General features: G+C 40.4%; 1 protein-coding gene across 1 annotated transcript; it reads left to right on the top strand.

The window, feature by feature from the left end:
- The first annotated feature begins 65 nt into the window (after nt 1–65).
- mms19 (MMS19 homolog, cytosolic iron-sulfur assembly component) lies at nt 66–15,594 on the top strand. The gene is made up of 31 exons (XM_084342825.1): nt 66–321; nt 849–897; nt 1,235–1,335; nt 1,415–1,500; nt 1,692–1,766; nt 2,288–2,357; nt 2,892–3,020; nt 3,113–3,174; nt 4,704–4,790; nt 4,905–4,979; nt 5,200–5,277; nt 6,106–6,244; nt 7,366–7,520; nt 7,737–7,815; nt 8,476–8,601; nt 8,691–8,772; nt 8,945–9,042; nt 9,279–9,440; nt 9,929–10,084; nt 10,341–10,440; nt 10,901–11,003; nt 11,418–11,495; nt 11,592–11,718; nt 11,816–11,922; nt 12,136–12,192; nt 12,281–12,467; nt 13,376–13,458; nt 13,579–13,743; nt 14,052–14,111; nt 14,652–14,752; nt 15,027–15,594. The coding sequence occupies exons 1-31, from the start codon at nt 234–236 to the stop codon at nt 15,055–15,057; spliced, it is 3,096 nt and encodes a 1,031-aa protein (XP_084198951.1). The 5' UTR covers nt 66–233; the 3' UTR covers nt 15,058–15,594.
- Nucleotides 15,595–24,300: the final 8,706 nt, after the last annotated feature.

Below are 24,300 nucleotides of genomic sequence, written 5' to 3'. Positions count from 1 at the left end.
ATTCGGACAGCACCTGAAGGCAGCACCAAAAACTAACAGTGGCTTTATTTCAACATTTTGGAAACGTTTTAATTTGCAGCGACATTCACGTAACCTAACGGTCCTTACATTAACCTCGCATTGTTTATTAACGGTCCCGTTTGATAAAAGTTTATATTAAATTGGTCACTTTTGCGTCTCATCCCTAACTTTTCGCGCATGCGCGTATCCTCTTGTTGAGTTTCAGGGGCACGATGGCTGCGGACACTGCCTTGCTGTTGTCTCTTGTGGAGGAATACGTGTCGGGACTACAGGACAGCAAGGCCAAAGATACAGCAACAGGTAAACAGGTCTTTATCACGTTTCTCTCTCACCTGACCAGAGAAGCTCGTTGCGAAAAAAGCGCTGTTGTAGCTGCTAAGCTGCCGCTTCGAGGATGCGCAACACGGCATGATGGTTAACTAGCTAACTTAGCGCAACAACATCCTGTGTGGTGTAACAACCTCATGGTACAAAAACACGCGTTTTGACACTGGTCTGCTCGTTTTATCATGATGCCTGCACAAACTGAATGTATCCCTAACGTGTTATTGTACTGTCATTCAACCAGTAATGTGAACTCTGATGCTAACCCGTGTGGTTTTACAGCATGCTGTTTGCTAGCTGCTGTGTTTGCCTCCGACTGAAAGCATCCTGTCAATGAACTCTGTACATTTGAACCCCGCCGATGCTGCTAGTTAATCTGTAGTTGATGAGAGATACCATGAGAGATACATTAGTTATTGCCATGTGTTTGTATGTCTGTTTTCTCTGTGTGTTTGTGTTTGGTTAACGTTGCTACAATTCACTAAACTAGGCTTTCTGTTAAGGTGTCAAAGATGGACAGTTTACAGTACTGCAGCTAGTGGAAGCACTGGGGTAAGATGCCACCATTTTTACCAACATTATAGCAATAATATGAACAAAACAAAAGCATGCCTTATATATCTTACTCTTATTTTTAGTTTTAGTACGTGTTAGACAAGGGAGGTGGTGGAAGTTGTGATGTTACAGAACTTGTTTCACTTAAAAATATTAAGAAACTTTTTGGCAGTATCACCCAGCCAGTCAGGGTAGAGGTATGTTTAATATATTAAGTATATTAAATAATCATATATTATAAAAAAAAAAGAAATCTACACTATATTAATGACTTCTACTCATTGAAAGATATCTATTTAACTGTAATCGCTCTTTTCTTTCCCCTCTGTTTTAGACTGAGTCTGACCAGCTCTCAGCCTCACACTCGAGCCAGAGGCGTCCAGCTCCTCTCTGAAGTCTTACAACAGTGCTATGGAGATCTTACAGAGAGAGAAGGTACACATCTCTTTCATTTTGTAGAGTTCACATAAAGATTGATTTCATCAGCTTGTCCCCCTGTCTCTGTTCTCCGCAGTGGAAGTGCTCATTGCCTTCTATGAAAACCGGCTAAAGGACCATTACGTCATCACACCGCCTGTTCTACAGGGGCTCAGAGCGCTGGTGAGTGTCTGTCCATGATAGACTTTCAGTGAGAACCGTGTGTGAAACATCCTGCGTAGGATTAACTGACCGTTTAGTTTGAACGTTAGTGTCTGCTCAGCAGGTTTAATAATCATTTTGAGAAGTTCCAGATGGGATCGCAGCGACCAACATGCACATTGTAAGTGTGTTTATGCTTTTGTCCCCTCCAGACAAAATGCACAGCTTTGCCTCCTGGTTCAGCTGTGTCCATGCTGAGGTCTTTGTTCCAGGATGTTCACGTTCAGGTAAGACTCGCCACTGTGTTACAATAAAGTTGTAGAAGTTATCACTGGCCTTCATCTGAGGAAGTCTGTTAATGTCAGAGGAGTTTTTTTGTGAGGGATTAATACAACAGTGGTTTTAATCCATTAGGGACACCAGTACATTAAATATCATATATAGATATATATGTATATGTTTTATTTGTGAGAAACAAAGTTCAACAGAGAAAAACTGTATATGAGTTAGTGTACAAGTCTTATATTCATCTGATCGTCCTTGGCCAGATGTTAAAATGCACAACAGCAGTGTGTAACCGACTAAATGCATCAAACTTCCTCTTGATTCCTGATGTATGCAATACACACCCATGCAATATTTGACCACACTGAGAGTGTGTGAAGATGCTGTCTTGTTTCCTCCATGTATGCAAAGCACTTCCTCTTTTATCAATTATGCTTTTTAGGTCAGCTTGACAAATCTAATTTGTTCTTACATTTGGGCATCGTGCGTAAAATGCTCATATGGCCTGTTTGTTTTTCTCCAGTCTTTGATGCTGGCGGAGAGAGCTTGTGTCTACAACATGCTCATCAACCTCATGGAGACCAGAGAAGCTGGTAAGAGATAACAGGTTTAAGTCTGACTCACAGCGGCTCAGTTAATAAAGTCCAAACAGTTTCCCACAATGATCAAAGCTTTTACTGCAGTAGAATTAAACATAACAGTAGCAAAAAATAACAGAAAATAGACCCAGGTATTTTCTACTCTCTGGTCATAGAGTTACTTGTACTTTACTTAGTTTCACATAACAAAATGAATCATTTTTGTTCCGGTGGGATTAGATGAGATATTTTCTGGTTTCTTTACTCCTCTAAACACAGAACTGAAAGTCTTTTGGTTGTGACATTTTTTGCCATTTTCCAACTTTTTATAGAACAAAGAACTAATCAATAAATCAAGAAAATAATAAACAGACAAATCCACGATTTAAATAATCGTTAGTTGCAGCCCTTGATTAAGTAATCTCATTACAGTTGTAGCCGACACCTTACATCCAGACAACTTTCTCAGATTGTCAGAAAGAGGTAACAGTGTCAGCTGTCTGACAGAATTAAAACAAAATTGTGTATTCCTTTGTGACTGTTCCACAGAACTGAAGGGTCTGGGCGCGGACTTTGTGTTTGGTTTTGTCCAATCGATGGACGGCGAGAGGGATCCTCGCAACCTCCTGTTAGCCTTCCAGATCGCTAAGACCATCATCCATCGAGGTTATGATCTAGGTGAGAGCACATGCAGGTGCCAACAGCATTTTTCCTCTCCATTGTTTTTGACTCTATTTAGCCTCCTGTTAATTTCCTGTGTGCTCTCTCAGGTAAATTCACAGAGGAGCTGTTCGAAGTGACGTCCTGCTATTTCCCCATCGACTTCAGCCCCGTAAGTCCCTGTTTACTCAGCTGCATTTTCCCGAGAGCTGACGAAAGCAGAGCGGACAGCAGACAGAAATGTCATCACTGGCTTCCTGTGACCTCAGGGGAATTGTGTAGAAAACAATAACACAGCGTCTGCCTCCTCATCTGCTCACGCACGTTTCCCATCTCTGCCTCACAGAGGATCGCAGCTCTGTGATTGTTTGTTGACTCTCTGGAGGAAACCAGTACATGCCACAATGCTGCTTTGTCATGTCAGGTTTCGTGTGACATAAGCAACATTGTGTTACCAGATAATTATGAATGAGCTTTTTAAATACTTTGTGGATCTTTGACACTATGTTTAGATGTTTTGTCTTTTGGGCTCAAAATATACCTTGAAATATGGCAGCAGGAGAAATCCTGTAGGTTTAAATCCAACCAAAAAGCGAAGCTGCAAACAGTGATTTATCAACAATGATTAAGATGCTCAAAACCCATGCTCTTTGCCTAAATGGTGATCTGGTCTTAACATGGAAAAGCCTCTGAAACAGCACACAATTTCCAAAAGCACTACATTTCCAAATTACTCTCCATAAAAACACAGAACAGTTTCCATTTTTACACAAATACATCAAACTCCTTTTGAACCTTAATGAATCTTTAAACTTGATTGACTACTGATATCTAGTGTGAGTTATTTGATGAAATGCAAATACCAATCTGACATATCGTTGGACTGAATATATAACAGAACAACTTGATTTTCTTTCTGAAACAAAATGACTAAGATGCATCCCCTTTGTGGACCTGCCTTCCCTCTCTATACCCCTCTGAGATGACTTATAGGCTGACTGCTGTCTGGGTCCCAACATCCTATCCTTATCCAGACCTACAACTGTGAAATTGTTAAGCGTTCAAATTTTAAGCTTTTATAGCTGTTTACAGCACTCACAGCCCAGGAAATTCAGACCAAATGCATGAGTTTTGAATCACTCTTGACACTCACTTGATCAGACATCAACCCAAACATTAGTATTTCGCAACCTGGAGATAAGACTCAACAATCAACTATCTTTTTCTCTGAAAATACGTTAGAATTGGCCACCTTGAATTCATACTCCAAAGAAATAGTGGCAGCATTTCACCAGAATAACTGCTTATTCCTGCTAACTTTATTCTTTTTATACATCCATGACTTTAGCTACTGTTAGCTTGTTAGTTCAGTTAGCCATGTAGCTAGCCAGACTAGCTGGTCAGCATGCCACCTTCAGTAGATATCTCTTCAACACAATACATAAAGTAGATATCTTTAACCTAACATCAAAATTGCTATTTCTTCACATTCTGCTGTTGATGTGCGTTCATGTTTTGAACTGCAATCCCTATATATCGCACCTTTTTATAAATTCCAAATATCACATACCCGAGAGCCTCATGTTATGGATATACACATTACATGCATGACTAATTTGTTGGTGTATTTATGATATTTGTCTGTCTCTTCTTTCCTCACCCTCATCCCACCTATGCACACCACCCTCCCATCCATCTCAGCCTCCCAATGACCCCCACGGCATCACCAAAGAAGAGCTCATCCTGACACTGAGGGACGTCCTCGCTGGCACACCACAGTTTGCTGAGGTACCATTATCAATTTAAGTTTTGATTTTTTGTACGATGATGTTTTGCCCTGAGAAGAATTGGATCACATAATTTTCTATGAGTGCCGTAAAGAAAATGTATAATCTTTTACAGTTTCTGTTACCTCTCATCATCGAGAAGCTGGACTCAGATGTTCAGAGTGCGAAGCTGGACTCGCTGCAGACTCTGGTGAGAAATCTGTGCTATTTTCTAAAAAGTGCCCCTGATGATATGAGTCTGTTGAGTTAGTTATTTAAACATTTGACTAGATATTTACCAGCTAATATGCTCATCTGCAAAAAGCCTATAAATGTAGACGATGTACTGTTAATATTCCCTTCAGCAGCACAGAACCTCATTACAGCATCTGTGCCCCCGTTTACTTATCTCACCACTCTTTGTTTTTCAGACTGCCTGTGTGTCACAATATGAACATAAGGACTTGGCAGAGTTTCTCGAGGGACTGTGGGCGTCTCTGCGCAGAGAGGTTTGAGAAACATTTATACGGAAGCAGTAATAACACTTTTAACTGACTGATTTGAACATCTTTAAAAGGTGCAATATGTAAGAATTACTGTTCAAAAATTATTTCAAAAATTATCTTAAATTCTCTACAGAATGTGAGGAAGCATCAGTGGTGACGTTATGTCAAAGACTTATCTGTATTGGGTTGAAGGGATGTCAAGTGAAGTTAGCATGCTAACCAGCTAGCCTGAGCCCTGGTTACCTCTTTCTCCCAGGGGTCCAATCTCCTGTGCCAGCAGTATAAACACCAGCACTCCCATGGCTAACTGAGCTGACACGCTAACCATAGCCACGGTCATGGATGTGTAAAAGAAAAACATTTAACATCAGTTAGCGGTTATGCTGCCCCTATTTGATTGTCGTATGAATTCATGGTGGCATTTTTTTATATATTGCACCTTTTTAAGTGTGTGTGTTTTTTTTTGTGTAGATGGAATTCTACTTCTACTAGTTTTGTACCACTAAAAAACAAGAAGTATCTTTATAGCTGTGTTCAGATCAACCAACTCTGCAACTGTAATAATAGGACATATGGAAATTGTGAGTCACATTCTTCTAACAATAGAGCTGATGGATGGATAACAAGAGAAGAGAAAACTTCCTCCTGCTTGACGCTCTGAACACTTTTGAAATGTAAAAATCAAACACATAAATATGTCAAAATGAACTTCTTCATACACATTTAGACTGAAGTAAAAAAAAAAACTGTTAATGTGGATGCTATTGCCTCTTAAAGAATCTTGAAAGACAAACTGATGAAAAATGTTCCGCTCTTGTTGTTTCACTGAAGGTGTTTCAGACATCTAGCGAGAAGATTGAGTCTGCCGGCCTCGCTGCGCTCACCGCACTCACTTCCTGTCTGTCTCGCTCAGTCCTCAACTCTGACTCTGAGGACTCTCTCTGCATCTTCCTGGATCTTGTACTCAAAGGTGAAGTGTTGTGAAGTCGAGCTTATAAGAACATATAATTGCAAAAAAGCATTCAGTAGTGTATAAAACGTGGATAATGTCAGTTTTATTAGAGCTGGAGTTGGATCAGACAAAATCAACAGAGAGTCAACTAAGCATGTCAAAGCTGTGGTAATGGGAGGGTTTATTGCAGTAGATGGGCAGGAAGTTCTACCACAGTGACTGTTCAGATCTTTAATTTTACATGTCTTGTCAACAAGATATAAAAGGTTCCCCTCAGATGATGGTTCGTTTCCTGCCAAAGTGCAGTTAGAGTTAGAAAATATTCACAACCAATAGAGAGTTTTATATTTAGTTCATCGACATATAAGTGATTATAAGTACCTTAATATAAGATCTTTCATAATTTAGAAGGCACTCGACTGTAATTATAGTAAAGACAGATATTGGTTGATTTTTGTAAAGTCAATTTAGATTTATTCTTTTATTTTTTTATTTGGAACTTCCATCCAAACAAAAGTAACTGCCCTAACAAGGACACTTTAAGGTTTCAAATGAGACCCCTAATGTAATTGTTGAATGTGGTAAACAGACCTACGGCCCAAATCACATTACTTTGCATGGAGGCAGCTGGCTTCACAAGATTACAAGATCCCATGAGAATGGAGCCCCAAGATAATATAAAAGAGACACACCTGCCAAGGCAGTGTTGCCAGATATATGATAAGTATCGCATTTGTGCAACAGTTATGTCCTTTTGCTTGTACGATCAATAATGCCCAAAAAGGTGTAATGTATGATAATTTGATTGATTGATTGATTTTGTGGCGCTTATTAGTAGTTGGTTTAACGTTTGTGTAGTCTCATTTTAATTTATTTCATGACATTATCAAGAAAGCAAAATATGGTGCTTACTGGTCCATCATTTTTATGATAGTGTAATATCTCCCATCTGCCAACGCTGTGCAGTGTAAAACAATATTGCCAAATCTGTACCTGTGGACACATTTGTACAGTCACATGGTGTCATATCGCCCACCCCCAGGGTAATTTTAGTGCTCTTACCATATCATTATGATGCAGTAAAACATGTCCAGTGGTCTTGTTGTTTTTTTTTTTCTGAAAGCGTGATATCATTCCAGACTGCAAACATCACCTGTGTGAACCAGACCTGAAGCTCGTGTGGCCCAGCGCCAAACTGCTCCAGGCCGCCTGCAGCGCCTCCAACAGGGCGAGCCACATCATAACAGCCGCTGTCATGCCCTCTCTCATCGAGCAGTACAGCAACAGAACACAGGTAAACAAGTGAAGCTAAACTCCAGATGTTTAATTTAATATGAACAAGTTTGGCTATAAGATGATGTAGGCTCTTACTTGTAACGTTTTATTATAACAACCGGGTTGTATTTTTGAGGCGATTGTCTTTTTTATCTTAATTCACATATTTATGCAATCTTTCGGTCAGAATGTTGGTTGTGTGTGATGATATCATTGTCTTTTTCTCTTTGTACAGTATTCCCACAGACGAACATTACTGGAGGTGGTGCAGCGATTCATCAAGTCAGTAAAAACCTGCCAGTCCCCAGAGAATGGTGAGTGCTGTTTATTGTTGTCTTTCCGCAGGGTGTCCACTCATGCTCGACATCTTTTACTTTCAGCTACATCTTGTTTCACTTAATAGCTAATCACACAGTTAGCTTGTGTCTGATTTGAATCTGTACATCTATTTTGATAATTGATGCTTGAATTATTATTTCTTTATAATGAAATCGTCTTGATAGATTATTAAGAATATTACTGAATTACTGCTCTGCTGTAGTGTGGACCCTGATAAAATCTAGATATTTAAAGGTGCAAAATGTAAGAATTGACCACCTGTCGAATTCAAAACAAATGAGGGGCGCCATAGAGTAACCACTAACTGCAGCTAAATAGCTAGTTAGCTTCATTAGCAGTGCAGCTGGCACGGAGTGTTGGCGTTAACATCGCTAGCGCAAGAGCTTTTAACCAGGATGGGTCAGGCCAAGCTGGTTGATATGCTAACTTCAGTGTATATCTTTGCACCATGATAGGTAGACATGAAAAATGTCAAAACTGTCATTTCTTTACATTCTGTTGAGAATTTCAAATGTTTTCAAATAAAATTCATGTTAAAATACTGTAACTGTTAACAGTGCTGTTTGTGCATGACCACAAAGACTAAAGACACAGACCCCAAACTTGTTTCTGTTTTCTTTGTCCTTCCACATTAGAAGAGAGTGTGTTCGCAGCCTTCCGTCCGTCCCTGTGCAGCATGGTGTTTTCAGCTCTGACAGAGAATATTGACACCCTGCAGATCACAGCCACCTCTGTGCTCTCCTCACTGGCACAGCAAACAGGTGAGATGATCTGTGACACTCACAGCAGATTCAGATTTAGTCAGAAATTCAGCGCTGATATAATAATACAAACGTGCTGTGTCTGTCAGGTCTGCTGTTGGACTCTGATATTGAGCTGGCCGTAGATCACCTGACCAGACTGTTGCTGACGGAGGAGGACGACGGAGTCAGGTCAGCTCACGTGTAGCATACTTCCATTTGTCTCTCTCTCATCCTTTTATTTTCTGTGTTGCTAATTCTCCATTTCCCTTAAAATACACAAAGCTGTCATATTTTTACCTTGTTTTTTCTTTTTGACATAATCAGAAACGAGATATTTCTCTCTCTCTGTTTCTGCCTCCAGTCTTGCTGTGGTGGAGTGTGCTGGAGCCTTAGCAGAGTTGCACCCCGCAGCTTTTATCACTAAACTGATCCCGAGACTAAAGACGGAGATGTTTTCTGGTAAGTGGAAAACATATATTGGAAATATAACCTATGGCTAAGGGAATATATGAAAATTAATATATATATTAATATATTTTGGCACTGATAGACAATTTGTTCTTTAATTTTGTAGCGAAAAGAAATCTCTGCAACCCTAAATCCAGTCATTTTCTTCATTTATCAGTTTAACATTATGTCGGCTGACTGGAACATCATGAATAAACCTGACAAACCATTTCCTCTCCCCTGCTCAGAGCCCATGGATCAAGACAACAACAGAGAAGCTTCTGGGCAGCAGTCCCATCATGCATTGCGCCAGCGGTGTTTGTCTGCCCTGGCTGCGGTGTCCATCCAGCCCAGTGTCGTGCAGGAGAGCACACCTGTCCTCGTGGAGGTCCTGAGCTCAGCACACACAGGTAATCCGCCTGGACTGATAGTTTTCTTACTTCAGATGCAGACTAATTTTTGTCTCACCTGATTGGTGGAAGTCGACTGTCGAAGAATAAACATCATCGTTTAGATGACACAAAATGCTTTTGCATTTTCTCATAAGTTGCCTTAAATCAGTCCCAATGATCGCTCCGTATTTCAGCAGAAGTGTTAACTAAGCTTTCGAGCCGAATAGACTAAAAGATGACATTGGTCCCTGATAGTCCACATATTAGTCTGTCAAGCAGGAAAAGAGGTACGATACAGTAACGTTAAAAATGGTGTATAATCTAACGGTAAACATGTTTATGATGCTATTAACACTTAGAGTCTTGTTTATCTTAATAAACATCTTATGAGGGAATATGACATTATGATTAACGCTTTTTCCTCGGATATTAATATACGCGTTACCGGGTTCAGACGATTGCCATTGTAATGTCTTGGTTTTGGTTTTTGGTTTTGTTTTTTTCAGGTAGTGTTGGTTTCTCAGTGGAGGAGGTGGTGTTGGCGTGTCGCAGCCTCCAGAGAATAGCAGGGCAGATTCAGGACACCGAGGAGACGGGACGATGCTTCCATGACAACATCATCCCGCGCCTGCTGTCTCTGGCTCTGCAGGCAGCGCTGCAAGGTGAACAGCTCTAAGCCTGAAAAATGATGACAATCTTCTCTTTAACCTTTCACCAAAACCCCACATCTTTTCCTACTGTGTCCGATATAATGATTCACACTTCCACCAGAGTCATATTCAAAATAGTCTGTCTTCTTGGCGTATGTTTAATGGCTCCCTCTCTCTTCATAACTGCTCCACTATTGGTTTACCTTTTTTTACATGACAGTTGAAAAGGTGACTTACTTCAGTTGAAATTCCCTGCGATGTTTTGTAGGTGAGGGGTCAACTGGTCGTCGTAGTCCTCTTCTGGAGGAGGTGGTCCTGTCTGCCATGGTCCCTGTCATCAGTACTTCCTGCTCCCGGCTGCAGCCCACGTCAGTACAAACTCTCTCATTAGTCTCTCGTTATGTGTCAGATATAAGTGATACTGATATCTGAACTAACTCATGTAAATGTAAAAAAAATACTAAGCATTGTCATGAGAAGTTGTTAAGTTTTTCAATTAGTTGAAGAGAACAGGGTTATAATAAATAGATTCATGTCATACGCTTCATTACCACGTGCATCCTGTATTTAGTTGAAGGACAATGAAACTATTCAGTTGGGAATGAGTTGTTTTCACCTGCTGAGTTTTTTTTTTTTCTTTGTTTTCAAATTGTCTATCAGTTCCAAGCTTTCCTAAAAAGAACAAACACGTAATATGTCTCCAGTTCCTGTCTGTTTCTCACCTTTTCTTATTTAGTCAGTCTCTTTGATTTGTTTTTCACAAAACACTGTCGGAGCGTTTTTCATGAGGTTTGTGTGGTTTCCTCTCGGGGTGTTTCATGTCTTCAGGTTGGCGGAAAAGACGGCGTCGAGGGCTGTGTCCCTCTTCCTGGACGGTGATGTTTCTTTTTTGCCTGACAACTCCTTCCCTTCACACATCCAGTTGCTCAAGGTTTGTATTTACCTGGATTTCAAGTTTGTTTACTTAAAACTGAATACAACCCTGATTCCAAAAAAAGTTTGGATGCTGTGTAAAACAATAAAACACTGGCATTATTCTCAATAGAAAAAAGTACAAAAAGTATGGAACATTACACAGGAACACTGTGTTGTTAAACACAGTTCGTTTGCAAATGATTGCACTCTGTATTTGTTTTACACAGCATCCTAACTTTTGTGGACTGTGGATTGTATTAAAAAAATACTTCTTAGTCATTTAAGACACAGTCATAAAATGTCAAGAATTTTTCATATCATTTCTATTTTACAGACCGAATGTAGTGACTGAGAATCTTTGGATTTGCAGATCTTTTTCAAGTTGGTGTTTCGTGAAAATGTTTTTTCATTAAGACAAATGTTTCCACAGAAGCAGAAGGGGGACTCATGGAGCCAGTCCCAGATGGTCTGTCTGCTAATGGGATGTGTGTGTTCGTTACCTCGCAGCGTAAGTCTACATTACATTTAATTCTGCTTTTACTAATTAGTCACAAATGTTTCTGTCGCTGTTGCTGTTTTCTGAGTGGTGCATTTTGTCATCCAGGTGGAGGTGCCTCAGATGGATCAGCTGCTGTCTCAGCTGGAGGAGCTGAGCTGCACCTGCAGCCACCCGACGTCATACACCTCAGCTGCAAAGTGCTTTGCCGGCCTGGTTAATAAGAGAGCGCAGGGTCAGTTTGTCTGTACACTCTCCTCCTCCTGGTTTTTGTTCCAACATGACAACCTAACCGTGTCAACTAACAGCAGCTGTGATGGTTTCTTCTTCAGGTGATTCTCTGGACAGCCTCATTCAGAGCACAATGAAGAGAGTGTGTAGTGAGCTGGACTCTGAGTCTTCGTCTGTACGCACTCAGGCTTTCACCCTCATGATCTGGGTAAGAGTCGCACTGTTTTCAAGAAGTCTGCTTCATGATTGTCAAAATGTTTGAACAGATAATTAAGACATTAAGTATGTGACATTACACAAAGGTTTTATGTTATTTTACTTACTGATTTGCAGTCAGTTGTCTATGAACATACTAAGTTGATTAATGAACTTATGTGAGTGTGAAAAGCAGCAGGTGAAGTAAAGTTGCTCTTGTCTCCAGGTTGCCAAGGCTCTGCTTCTCAGATACCACCCTCTGTCCACAGCACTGATTGACAAGGTAACAACAGTTGTTTTCGTTCCATTTACAGTTCCCAAACTTTTGTAGACTTGTGGTTTAAATATTTGTCCACTTTGTGTTGTTGAAGCTTTTCTCTCTGCTCGATGATGCCGACCTGGGTCCGATGGCAGCAGACGGCTTCTCGCTGCTGATGAGCGACTCTGCCGATGTCCTAAGCCGCAGTTGTCATGCAGACATACGCATCATGTACCGCCAGCGCTTCTTCAGCGAGAATTCAGCCAAGTTGGTCCAGGGCTTCAACGCTGCACCCCAAGGTATTTGGCACTGCTTAAACCATTGTTTGAAAAATGTCTTCTATCATGAAAGACACTTTAGCAGGCAGCCCTGGGTTTAAGCATTTACCGATTCAAATTGATCCTCATTTTAATGGTCTGAATACAATTCATAAAATCCTGAGATTGATTTTCAGTGCATGCCATTTCCTGTGGATGCATCAGGGTCCAATATTTACACTTGCCAAGCACCAAATGCACGTAGATTTTCTAATTGCTGAGTAAATCTCTGAATGTTTTTCGCCACACATGGACAAATGTTTGTACCAAAACAGTCATGTGATTAAAAATATGCTGTTTCTGTCCTCTGCCGTCTGTCTGTGGCAGAGTTTCACACACACAAGGAAAGGGACTTCATGGTGCATTGAGGTCCACTTGAATGTACCTCGTATACTCAGAAATTGCTGCTCAAAGGCCACAAAGGTTGTTAAAACAGGAACAGGTCTTGATTCTCTGGTCTCTGGTCTCTGGTCCGAGAATAAAATGAATGAATATATAAGGAAGAAAAGGGAAATGAGAGAAGGAAATACAACCTTCTTATTCCTTTTACTCTCTGATTGAAGTCTCTGGCATTTTAACCTCTGATCTTTTGTGGTGTGACCATCAATAGACACATAGAAGAGTCAAAAGTTTTTATTTAGTTCTGCAGTTTGAGATTAAATCAGTTACCTTCCTCCAATTGCAGTGTCTTAAAGATGTTTTTCTCCTGGGCTACATGTAGTTACAAGCTGCCACAGAGGCTTGTTCATGCTCAATAACTCAAAGAATATTTACAGGACATTTGATATGTGACATTTCCAAAAGAGAACAAATGACCTCAGGGTGAAGCTACTTTTTTTTGGTCATCTTGATCCCACATCAGCTTTGCTCACTGTCTGTCTCCCCTGCAGAGAAGAAGCCCAACTACCTGAAGGCTCTGTCGAACATAGTCAACAAACTGCCTAAACAGGTTCAAGTCACTGAACTACCAGCGGTGAGTAAAGACCAAACTGCTGCGAGCTGTCACTGCAAGTTCATTTTGAGTCACTTCTTTTAAAGAACTTCAATAACTACAAACGGTCAGCATTAATGTGAAGTTTTTGTCCCCGTCCAGCTCCTGTCTCTGCTGTTGGAGGCCCTGTCATGTCCTGACCAGGGCGTCCAGCTGTCCACCTTGTCCTGCCTGGAGCCCGTCCTCGTCGACCCACCAGCAGCACTCATACAGCAGCTAGAGGCTTTGGTCAACAGGCTGCTGGCCCTCATAACTAGTCGAGCCATGGTTAGTGAGATGTCACACCTTGGAGGATTTTCTCTGCTGATGTTTCAGAATAAAGAAAAACAGAATATGTATAAGCGATGACAAATGCATGTCCACCCTAAAAATATACATTTAAAGCCAAAGAAGTCTCATAAATGTAGAAAATTAAGAAAAATACCAAAAAAACAAGATTAACCAGCTAATCCCTTCTGTTCTGTACTGCACATATTCAGTTGGACCATACTGTATCTTGATTGGTCAAATGAAAGCTGCTCATTCTATATTATGAGCATGGTAACTATCTGATCTGTATCTCTTGTTTGTTGCAGGACGTAAGAATCGCTTCATTGCGGTGCATCCATGCTGTTTCCCGCTTCCCCGTACATGAGGTAAAACACAAATCTGTCCATGTTTTAGCTGTTAAAACATGTAAAATCACACATTTATTGTCTCTTCTCGGTCAAGTAAAAATCTGCTTTGAGGAAACTCATTTATCACAGAATTCTCAATGTTTTAACCTAAAGATCTTACATATTGCACCTTTAATTTCCCCTCCACTTCCACCAATAAATGTGGATTCTTCAATGAACCCGTTTGGGTTTCTTATATATTGAAGACAGATAGCTGCACAAGTTATGATTTTCTCAAAAGAATATTCCTGTGAAAGATGGCTGCAGTAGGAAATAGTGTGCCACCCCTCCCAGTATATAAATACAGCATATTTGACCTATTAAATTATTACAGTATTAGTATTTTTATGGACACTGGAAGAAAATCTTCACAAGCCACGAGAAGAAAACCTGAGTTTTGTGATTCTGTTGCACTCAAATTTTTAAACTACATATTATATACATGTACAAACCCAATTATGCCCATCTACAACTACTACAAAACAATAAAGTTCCTTCCACCATCTGTCACTGTTTCAGGTGTTGCCGTTTCGGGCCCGAGTGCTACGAGCTCTGGCCCGACCCCTGGATGACAAGAAGAGGCTGGTGAGGAGCGAGGCGGTTCAGGCGAGATCAGAGTGGTAAGAATCAGATCCCACACTGAAAACTCAAATTATAAATACATTTGAAATGACAATGTGTCACATTTTGTCATAATGTCAATGACTTTAGCCCCTCTAATCCTGTAAAAATGAAGTGACTATGAACCAGGTGTTAATATGCAAAGGAATGAAATATCCTTACTGTTAAAACATAAAGAAAAGATACAAAATATTTAAAAGGTACCAGTTACTGCACTGTGTCTTTATAGTTGGTTCCTCACAACACGGTGTCCCTTTCTTGTTTTCCTCGTAGGTTCCTGTTGGGAAGTCCTGGGGGAAGGTGATTTTGTTCCTCAAGTCTCCCTTCTTCCCTAAACGTGAAGAATATAGATGTGGGGAAAGTCAAACTCCAAGACCAGGTACCGAGAATCACAGCTGTGCAATCCAAACAGCAGCTCCCTCTCCTCGGTCGCCTCCCTTTTATTATTACTGAAATGTTTTTGTTGTAACTGTCTGTATCTTCATGAACGCACAAATAAGAGTATATGGACTGACTGCGGAGCATTGTCTAAGTAAAAAGAATGAAAATGATCTGTTTAAAATGTAACACGCCTTGTTTATGTTGCTGTCTTTCTTTCTGCCTGTTGGAGTAAATGCAACATCAGATTGCATGGAAGCATTTTTGTTGACAATGCCCATCACAAGAGCCCAAAGTTTCATCTTTTAGGTTTCCTACTCAGTCATATTAGCAGCTAAAGTAACACCCAGAATTAATTTTGTGATTAGAAATGAAGGACAGTATTATTGCATATTGAGTATGGTTACTTTATAATCGTTTTAGTATTATCATGTGATGTTCTGGAACAAAATAATAATAATTTTTCATCTAATCTAATCAAAGTTGTGTGGATCTGGTAAGGAAGTTAAAGATAATTAAGTTCTAAAATTCAAAAATGGCTCCTGATGAATGCACTTTGAATGGGCCAACTGCTATACATCATTTTTCTTTTTTTTTTAATGAGCATTTTGAGAATGTTTGGCTCCTGGAAACAACAAGAATCACTTTGTTGCAGATAAAGATGTGGACCTGAAGCCAAATAAGAGCAGCACTGAACCCAGCAGGCACTGACAGCCTTTTAACTTCTCATCTGGATGAATGTGTAACTGAGCAGTAATGTCTTAATAGCTGGTGCATTTGATTTGTGTCACTCTAGTATGCCAGCTGGGTGGATTTCTTGTTGTGACCTGGGAAAATGTGGATGTGCCAGACTTTCACTGGATTTTCACTGGGTGGCATCAATCGAGCACTTCTACATGTATCACACCTCCACTGACATGAGTGACATTTTAAAATTCATTTTGCAAGTTGATGTACATTGAATGAAGATTGCAAGTTATGAGTGTCACCCATCTTCATATTCTTTCAATATTTGAGCAAATATTGATGCTATATTGTAGTTGAGTCATTTCAGCGAGGTTGGCTGACTTTTGACCTCACATCGACTTATGCCAAGGAAGTGAAAATATTTAAAATGTCTAACTTAACATGTCATTAAACTTTTCTTTTTAATTAAACAAAAATAAACCATTTGATGTCATTTGTATTATGTTATATATGCACACTTACGTGTCATGGTCGCCACTTGTGTGTTGTGTCTGTAAGGATAAACGGCTTTGGCATCACATCACCACTTCCGAATCACAAAGGAAACTTTAACCGGAAAACCCTCCTCTGCGTGGGACGCAAAGACCCACTTCCTTCACAACACCTCTCTAACCAGTTTACTACTAAAGTTAGTTCTCTTTGACAGGAGGAGATAGTGCAGCAGAGTTATGTCCACGTTCATCAGATACTGTAGTGGCTTCAATATAATATGTGTAGTATTTAACGTGAATAACGGAGGAAATGAAATAAAGGTAGATGTGTGCAGCACAGTAAACAACATACACCCCCCTGCACAGTCTCTGTCTCCATCTAGTGGCCAACTGCATGTACTTCTGGAGGCAGCAGCTACAGGTAGGTAATTCACTGTGCAAAACTATCGGTGCAAACCAAGTTCACTGTCATTTCACGTAAAGATAGAGCATCCAAGGGGGTTTAAATTCTGGTGTGATGTTTGCAGTAATAAAGTGTATTCTTTCACCAAACAGCCAGTTAACTGTAAATAAAGCAACGAATGCAGTGTTGTAAAAAGTACCCAACAGTCATATTTGAGTAAAGAAAAGTAAAAGTAAAGTTAAGAAATATTACTAGGGTAAAAGTAGGAATAACTTAGTACTTGATTAAAAGTGTCAATATTGACTCAACTTAAGTATCAAAAGTAATTTTCTGGCAATAAACATACTTAGGTATCAAAGTAGCCAACAAGTAAAAAGAAATTATACATATATATATGTGTGTATGTTTATACTGTACTATACTGTATTATTGACCTGCTCGATTATCTGATCTGATATTCATCATTTTTCTCATTATCACATGATCAGAAATATTTCTTTATATATAATTGACAATAAAAAATAATAATTTGACATGGAAACAGATGACTTTTCCAAGTGGATTTTTTTTCTGTTGTTCTCAGAGTAACAACTACCCAAAACACAGGACAAAACTTGAGTTAATTCATTCATTTAGTCTATAATGGAGACGTTAAAGCAGAAACAAATGATGCCAGGCTGCCTGCATGACTGGATCACCAGTCAGCCTTCATTTTCCCAGAAGATTTCATCCCTTGTAGCAGAAAAAAAGGCACAATGAAAACGAGCTTTATGGGGAGCCAATGTAAACACTGATGGTGGGTTTGGGTGAGAGATTTCAAACTTTCTGCCATAATCATTTCTAGAACACAAATTAAAACCTGGGACAGCTGGTTTTATTTTAGTCCCTGGTCCAGTTTTAGGTTAAGTTCCTTGTTAGTAGGAACATGTCTAACCTTTGTGCTTTGCATCCTTCAGGAATCATGACAAACATGAATATGCAGCTGAGAGAGGAGGTGCAGTCACTCAGACAGCAGAGAAACACTTTTACTCCTCCTCATTCACCATTACAACCAGGACATTGCTGGTGCTTTCCAGGTGACCGTGGACATATCGTTGTCTCTCTCTCCCACCCGATCTTCATCACTCACGTGACGATCAGCCACATAGCAAAAAGCCTTTCCCCCTATGGCAACATCACAAGTGCACCAAGGGAATTCGCTATCTATGTAAGTCATCCATTTTCTGTCATTATCCTAGATATATCCTGCATACAGAGGCAGTTAAACTAACTTTATTATAGGTAGAGGTAGAGCTGCTATTAAGATTTTACAGTGTTGTAAGCACACAGAATGTGTTCATATAGCACAGAAGTATAAAGTAGCAGAAAATGGAGATGCTCAAGTGAAGTACTAATACTCAAAATTATACTTAAGTTCAGTACTTGAGTTAATGTACTTAGTTGTATTCCTTCACTGAATGAAAGAAACAAGAGTTTGTTGAACACTCTCTGTCTTTACGGATGTTAAAGACATTAAAGGTAAGTATTTTCAGGGCCTGCACTTGTGGGGTTTTCTCCGGGGACTCCGGTTTCCTCCCACCACCCTATCATGCCAGGTAAACTGGTGTGTTTGGTTTGAAAAAACACAACAATTATAATTTGAAATAATAAAAAAATAAAGGCATTGAATTGGATCTATTTTGCTCTGTGTGTTTTATACAGTATTTTCTTCAAGTATGACGATGCTTTTTTTTTACATTATTTTAAGTTGAATTTTAGGTCCAGCACATCCAACAAGTTTTTTTGTATGCAGGCATATTTTTGGTGTATGTCTTATTCAATAATAAATGAACTCATCATCCATCCATCTTGCAAATGCACACACTGGTCATGTGACAAATCCAACAACTACCTGTATGAAATAAGTATCACTGCCTAATGTACAACTTGTTGGTTTCAGAACAACATATTAATTTCATTCACTACATTTATTTATCAACTTTAGTTAATAGTAACTTCACAGATTGGATGCTGCCTCAGACAACCACTGATTGTGATGATCAAAAAAACCCCACTGCATATCAGATCCTATAATGGGTCGACCCATAGTATGCAGTATATGCATACATGTAAATATATGTAATTTACTCAAGTACTATTTATATCAGTCACTTTCACTTTCAACAAAGTCATATTTTTAACACAATATCTTAACTTTTACTCAAGTAGGATTTTGGGGTACTTTTTACAACACTGGATCCAAATCCAGTGTATCTTGAGTTGTAGCAGAACTTCCCTGTTATATTCAACCTGCAGCTTCTATATGAACAACCTGCCTGTTGGCCTTTTTCTACATCAGCAATTCTTAATCAGCAGGAATGATAAACTGTCCTGGTTGGTTCTCAGGTTGTTCTACAGTAAAGTCAATGTAGACTTTGCCTTTATTATTTTACATTGATGAAAAGGAGGTTTCCCGTTGGCAAAAACTATTTACAGTGAAAATAAATGACAGCAATTGAAAATAATACAACAAGGTTTGAATAAATACTAACACAAGATATCAAACTAAAGTTAAGCATTAAGCAGTCGCATGTTAGAAGAAAATGAGTTGAAAATAGTTGCTGATGCTGGAGACGCTTAACATGGAGGTTGGGAGCCGTGGAGACGTTCAAGCAAACAACTGGAAACTGTAACAATGAATAGGTTTTAAATTCAGGCTCTGTCAGACTTTCCTACCTGTCCTTTTGGGTAATACTACTGTGTGTTCATGTTAAATGAAGTGATGGGAGTATAAGCTACGGTTACAGGAACTGGAAAGATTTCATAAAATTAAAGGGACAGTCAACACATTTTACAAAGTAAGGTTTAAAAATCCATTACAAGCCTGTATGAACACATGGACTTTTAATGGTGCACTAAGCAGTTTTGAGGATTTCTGACTGAATAAACTGAATAAACAAACTAAATATTAAATATTAAAATTTTCAGTTTAAATTTCTTCTCCAAAACTACATAGTGCCCCTTTAAAGATGTGGTTATTTAACAGTCAGAAAGGGTCTTATGAAAACATTCTTTAATATTAGTGCTATATGTAGAATGCAGCATTTTTGGAGCATGGTGATCCATTGTGACTAAAAGTCAGGATATCAGCCTCAGATTTTGATTATTCTTGTTTTTCAGTCAGTCTCTTCTGGATGCCCCAGCTCTTAAGAAATGCAACACCAAATCAGTGGAGTAATTTAGTGTTAAATAATTTAATTCTTGACAGTCGCCTTCGTTGAGAGAGACCACATCGCGGATGTTCACGTGGCCCGGATTGGCGTCACCGGGGCCCCACCCTGGAGCCAGGCCCGGGGCTGGGGCTTGCAGGCGAGCGCCTGGTGCCCGGGTCTTTGCCCACGGGACCCGGCCGGGCACAGCCCGAAGGAGCAATGTGGGCCCGCCCTCCCGTAGGCCCACCACCCGCAGGAGGGTCCATAAGGGGCAGGTGCGGTGGGATTTGGGTGGATGTCCTGGGCGGGTGACCCGGCGACCCAATCCCCGGACTGTGACTCTAGCCATGGGGACATGGCTCGCCTCCACGCACAGTCTGGGCTCTGGAACCCAACTCCTTGAGAGGGGCTGGACTCTCTTCTACTCTGGAGTTGCCCGCAGTGAGAGGCGGCAAGCTGGTGTGGGCTTGCTCATAGCTCCCCAGCTCAGCCACCATGTGTTGGAGTTTTCCCTGGTGAACGAGAGGGTCGTTTCCCTGCGCCTTCGGGTCAGGGTGAGTGGATCCACTGGCAGGGGAGGAAGCTGGACAGACTTGGCAGACCTAAATGTATTGTGAGGGTCTGCTGGGAACATCTGGTGGAACCCTCTGTCGGGGAGGTCTTCAACTCCCACCTCCGGGAGAGCTTTGACCAGATCCCGAGGGAGGCTGGGGACATTGAGTCCAAATGGACTTTGTTCTCCGCTTCCATTGTTGACGCGGCCGTTCGAAGCTGTGGCCGTAAGGTCTCTGGTGCCTGTCGTGGCGGCAATCCCCGAACTCGGTGGTGGACACCGAAAGTAAGGGATGCTGTCAAGCTGAAGAAGGAGTCCTATCATGCCTGGTTGTCTCGGGGGACTCCTGAGGCAGCTGATGGGTACCGGCAGGCCAAGCGTGCTGCAGCACGGCTGGTCGCGGAAGCAAAGGTTCGGGTCTGGGAAAGGTTCGGGGAGGCCATGGAGGAGGACTACCGGTCGGCCTTGAGGAGATTCTGGCAAACCATCCGGCGCCTCAGGAGGGGGAAGCAGCCCTCCACCAACACTGTTTACGGTGGAGGTGGGGAGCTGATGACCTCGACTGGGGATATCGTCGGGCGGTGGAAGGAATACTTTGAGGATCTCCTCAATCCCATTGACATGCCTTCCATAGAGGAAGCAGAGGCTGGGAACTCGGAGGTTGATCCATGCATCACCCAAGCTGAAGTCACTGAGGTAGTTCGGAAGCTGCCCAGTGGCAAAGCACCGGGGGTGGATGAGATCCACCCTGAGTACCTCAAGTCTCTGGATGTTGTGGGGCTGTCTTGGCTGACACGTCTCTGCAACATTGCGTGGCAGTCGGGGACAGTGCCTCTGGACTGGCAGACCAGGGTGGTCTATTGGGGGATCACACTCCTCTGCCTCCCTGGTAAAGTTGCTGCTCCTCCACATCGAGAGGAGCCAGCTGAAGTGGCTCGGGCATCTGTATCAAATGCCCCCTGGATGCCTCCCTTGGGAGGTGTTCCAGGCATGCCCCACCGGGGGGAGGAGACCCCGAGGAAGACCCAGGACATGCTGGAGTGACTATGTCACCCGGCTGGCCTGGGAACGCCTTGGGATCCTCCCGGAGGAACTGGAGGAAGTGTCCGGGGAGATGGAAGTCTGGCTGTCCCTGCTCAGACACCTGCCCCCGCGACCCGGCCCCGGATAAGCGGAAGAAAATGGATGGATGGATGGATGGATGGATGGACAGTCGCCTTCGTCTTTGTTCAACAGATCTCATGAAAATGTTTTTGAATGCCGAATAAAGAACAGATTTCAAAATCACCCTTTTAAAATGAGAAGAAATGCAGCATTCTTTATGAAAAATGATCCCCCCCCAAAAAAACTATTGATTATTATTATTATATTAATTATTATTGTTATTATTATTATTATTATTGTTATTGTTATTGTTATTATTAATCATTATGCATGACCATTTTGATTTAAATCCTCCACTCAAAATGCGTTTTGCTTACTGTTACTTTAGCTGGATGTTTGTGCTTCATCCGAAAAGTTTGACCAAAGAAGTATGTTTGCATGATCATCTGCTGAAGGTTACAACGTACAAGATGATTTAGTGGCATCACAACAAGTTTGGAGGCCAATATGTTCCACAATGCAACTCGTTAAAATGTGATGTGGAAACTTTAAAGCTCGAGTGCATGCATACACTGTGAACAGATTTTTCATTGAAGTAGGAGACAACTTGTGTCCAAAATTTAAACTTCTGAAGTGAAGATTATCTGCATATTAATAGATTTTGAATGTTTCAATGAGTATAGGAAATTTTAAGAATTTTAAATGAGGTATATGACTTTTTTGAAGAAGAAACCCAGATCACACATCAAATTATTATTCAAATAATAATAATAATAATAATATATGTATATTATCTTAAAATATGTCTGGTGGAGTTCTCTCAACATACACAGTCCACAAACTAATGTTACTGCTCTGGTATTGTACATTTTCTATGTTAAGGTATAGTATAGTCTCCTTTTTGAGAAGAGGAAAGAGGACACTGTGGAAATTCCTCCATTTAATTGTTTCCAGCTTTATAGCTGCTTTTTGTTTCTGTGACATTTCTTGAAAGAGATCAAGACATTTTTTCAACAGAGTTGTTAAGTGGAGACAAGCGTCTTATTATGGAGGGATGACAACGTTCTTAAAAGGCCACATTGGACCGTGATAATGAATAGAGGTTTGCATGTGTAGAAATATGCAGCTTAAATCCTCTTTAGACTAGTTTCCAGTCCTGTTTATCCAGCATCTTCTCAGCTGATCAGTGTGAACAGTGACAACTTAAATCAGGGGCAAGAATCTTGTATTAGTTTGCTGCATTTGTACACAAATTCACTACTTTATGTATTCAGGCCAGAACCTCTACTCAAACAGTCCGAACTCTTGATAGCATGTCATTTGTGTATATTATTATGCCACATTATGTGCTATATATTTTTTTTTTAAAAAGGGCCAGACTCTTGGCCAGTCCATCTGTTATCAAACAATATCAAACACAGACTTCTTTTCATATTCTTTAAAGACATCCAGTATTAAGACAATATGAAAGAGAAAATATGGTGGATGCAAATTTCCTCCTCTGTGGAGGCAAACTAACCACCATATTTATTCCTTTTTTCCAGACGACGTGATGCATCTGAGCTGTCAAGACCCTGCCACTCAAAATAGGTTGCACAGATTTATATTTATACATTTACAGGGACGCCAACACTTGATTTTGGAATCTAACTATTCTTTCAAAGTCTTACTAGAGCCTGCTTAATAAGACCAACATGACAATTATGACCAGATGTCAATTTTAATGCTCTGTTCATTTGCTCAGGTTTATGTTGCACATTTTGTACATATTCACTGAGTTTTAAGGAAGAGGATAGATCAGTATATCACTGTACATCTCTACAAATATACCAGCAACTCAACCTTATAGATAGATTTTAGTAACATCACTGGAGCCAATATAAATAAATGAGATCTGTGAATTTTTATTTTACAACCCATTGGCATTTCTGTAATACAGAAAAGATAATCTGGGAGCAAAAAAAAACCCCACAAACACTTAAATGTACATGGAACCAGACACTTTACATACAGTGGGTCAGAGGAAGAGAGTGGTATAACTTCACTTCATGTGATTAACTTCTTCTTCTAAACATTTTATTGATCATCTGATCTGATGTACTGATCCTCAATGTTGAGGATTTGGAGTGAAATTCAGTTAATTATACCCAAAGAGGACCAAAACCAGCTGACACAGTAACCTCGGTTTGTTCTGAGTGGCCATATTGCCCAGTAAAAGCAAGTTGTAATATACAGCATCACATCAGTGTTCAGTTCTTCTACATTGTTCACGGTAGAATTGAGTGTGCAATACAATTTCAGTTCATTGGGTTAAAAGTCACTTGTTACCCTCCAAAAAGGGCACTGATAGTATGGGATGAAAGAGGAAATCAAAGTTTTAATCATTATTGTACTGAAACCAGAAAATGCACTGCAATCCACTCCCCTTTTCCCACAAACTCTCCTACTACATTTCAATGGACCCACTGCTATGGAAGCACATTTCTGCCAAAAAAGGGGCCCGACTGCATCATAATACAACTGATTAAAACTTTATTGATTATGTGTTGTGGTTAAATAAATCACAAATTCATCAAGCAGACGGAACCATTTTTAAATATAAACAAACATAAATATAAAGTTTATTTTGAGATGTTTTTAAATCTAAACCTAATTTGTATATAGAATGTTCATTTCTTCCACGGGGCTTTGATGTGACGTATCCATGACAATATAATATTGATGTAGCCTGAATCATTCT

The sequence above is a fragment of the Pagrus pagrus genome, assembly GCF_965226575.1.
Source record: "Pagrus pagrus genome assembly, chromosome: 21".
Lineage (NCBI taxonomy): Eukaryota > Metazoa > Chordata > Actinopteri > Spariformes > Sparidae > Pagrus > Pagrus pagrus.
This window is presented reverse-complemented; position numbering and strand designations above follow the sequence as displayed.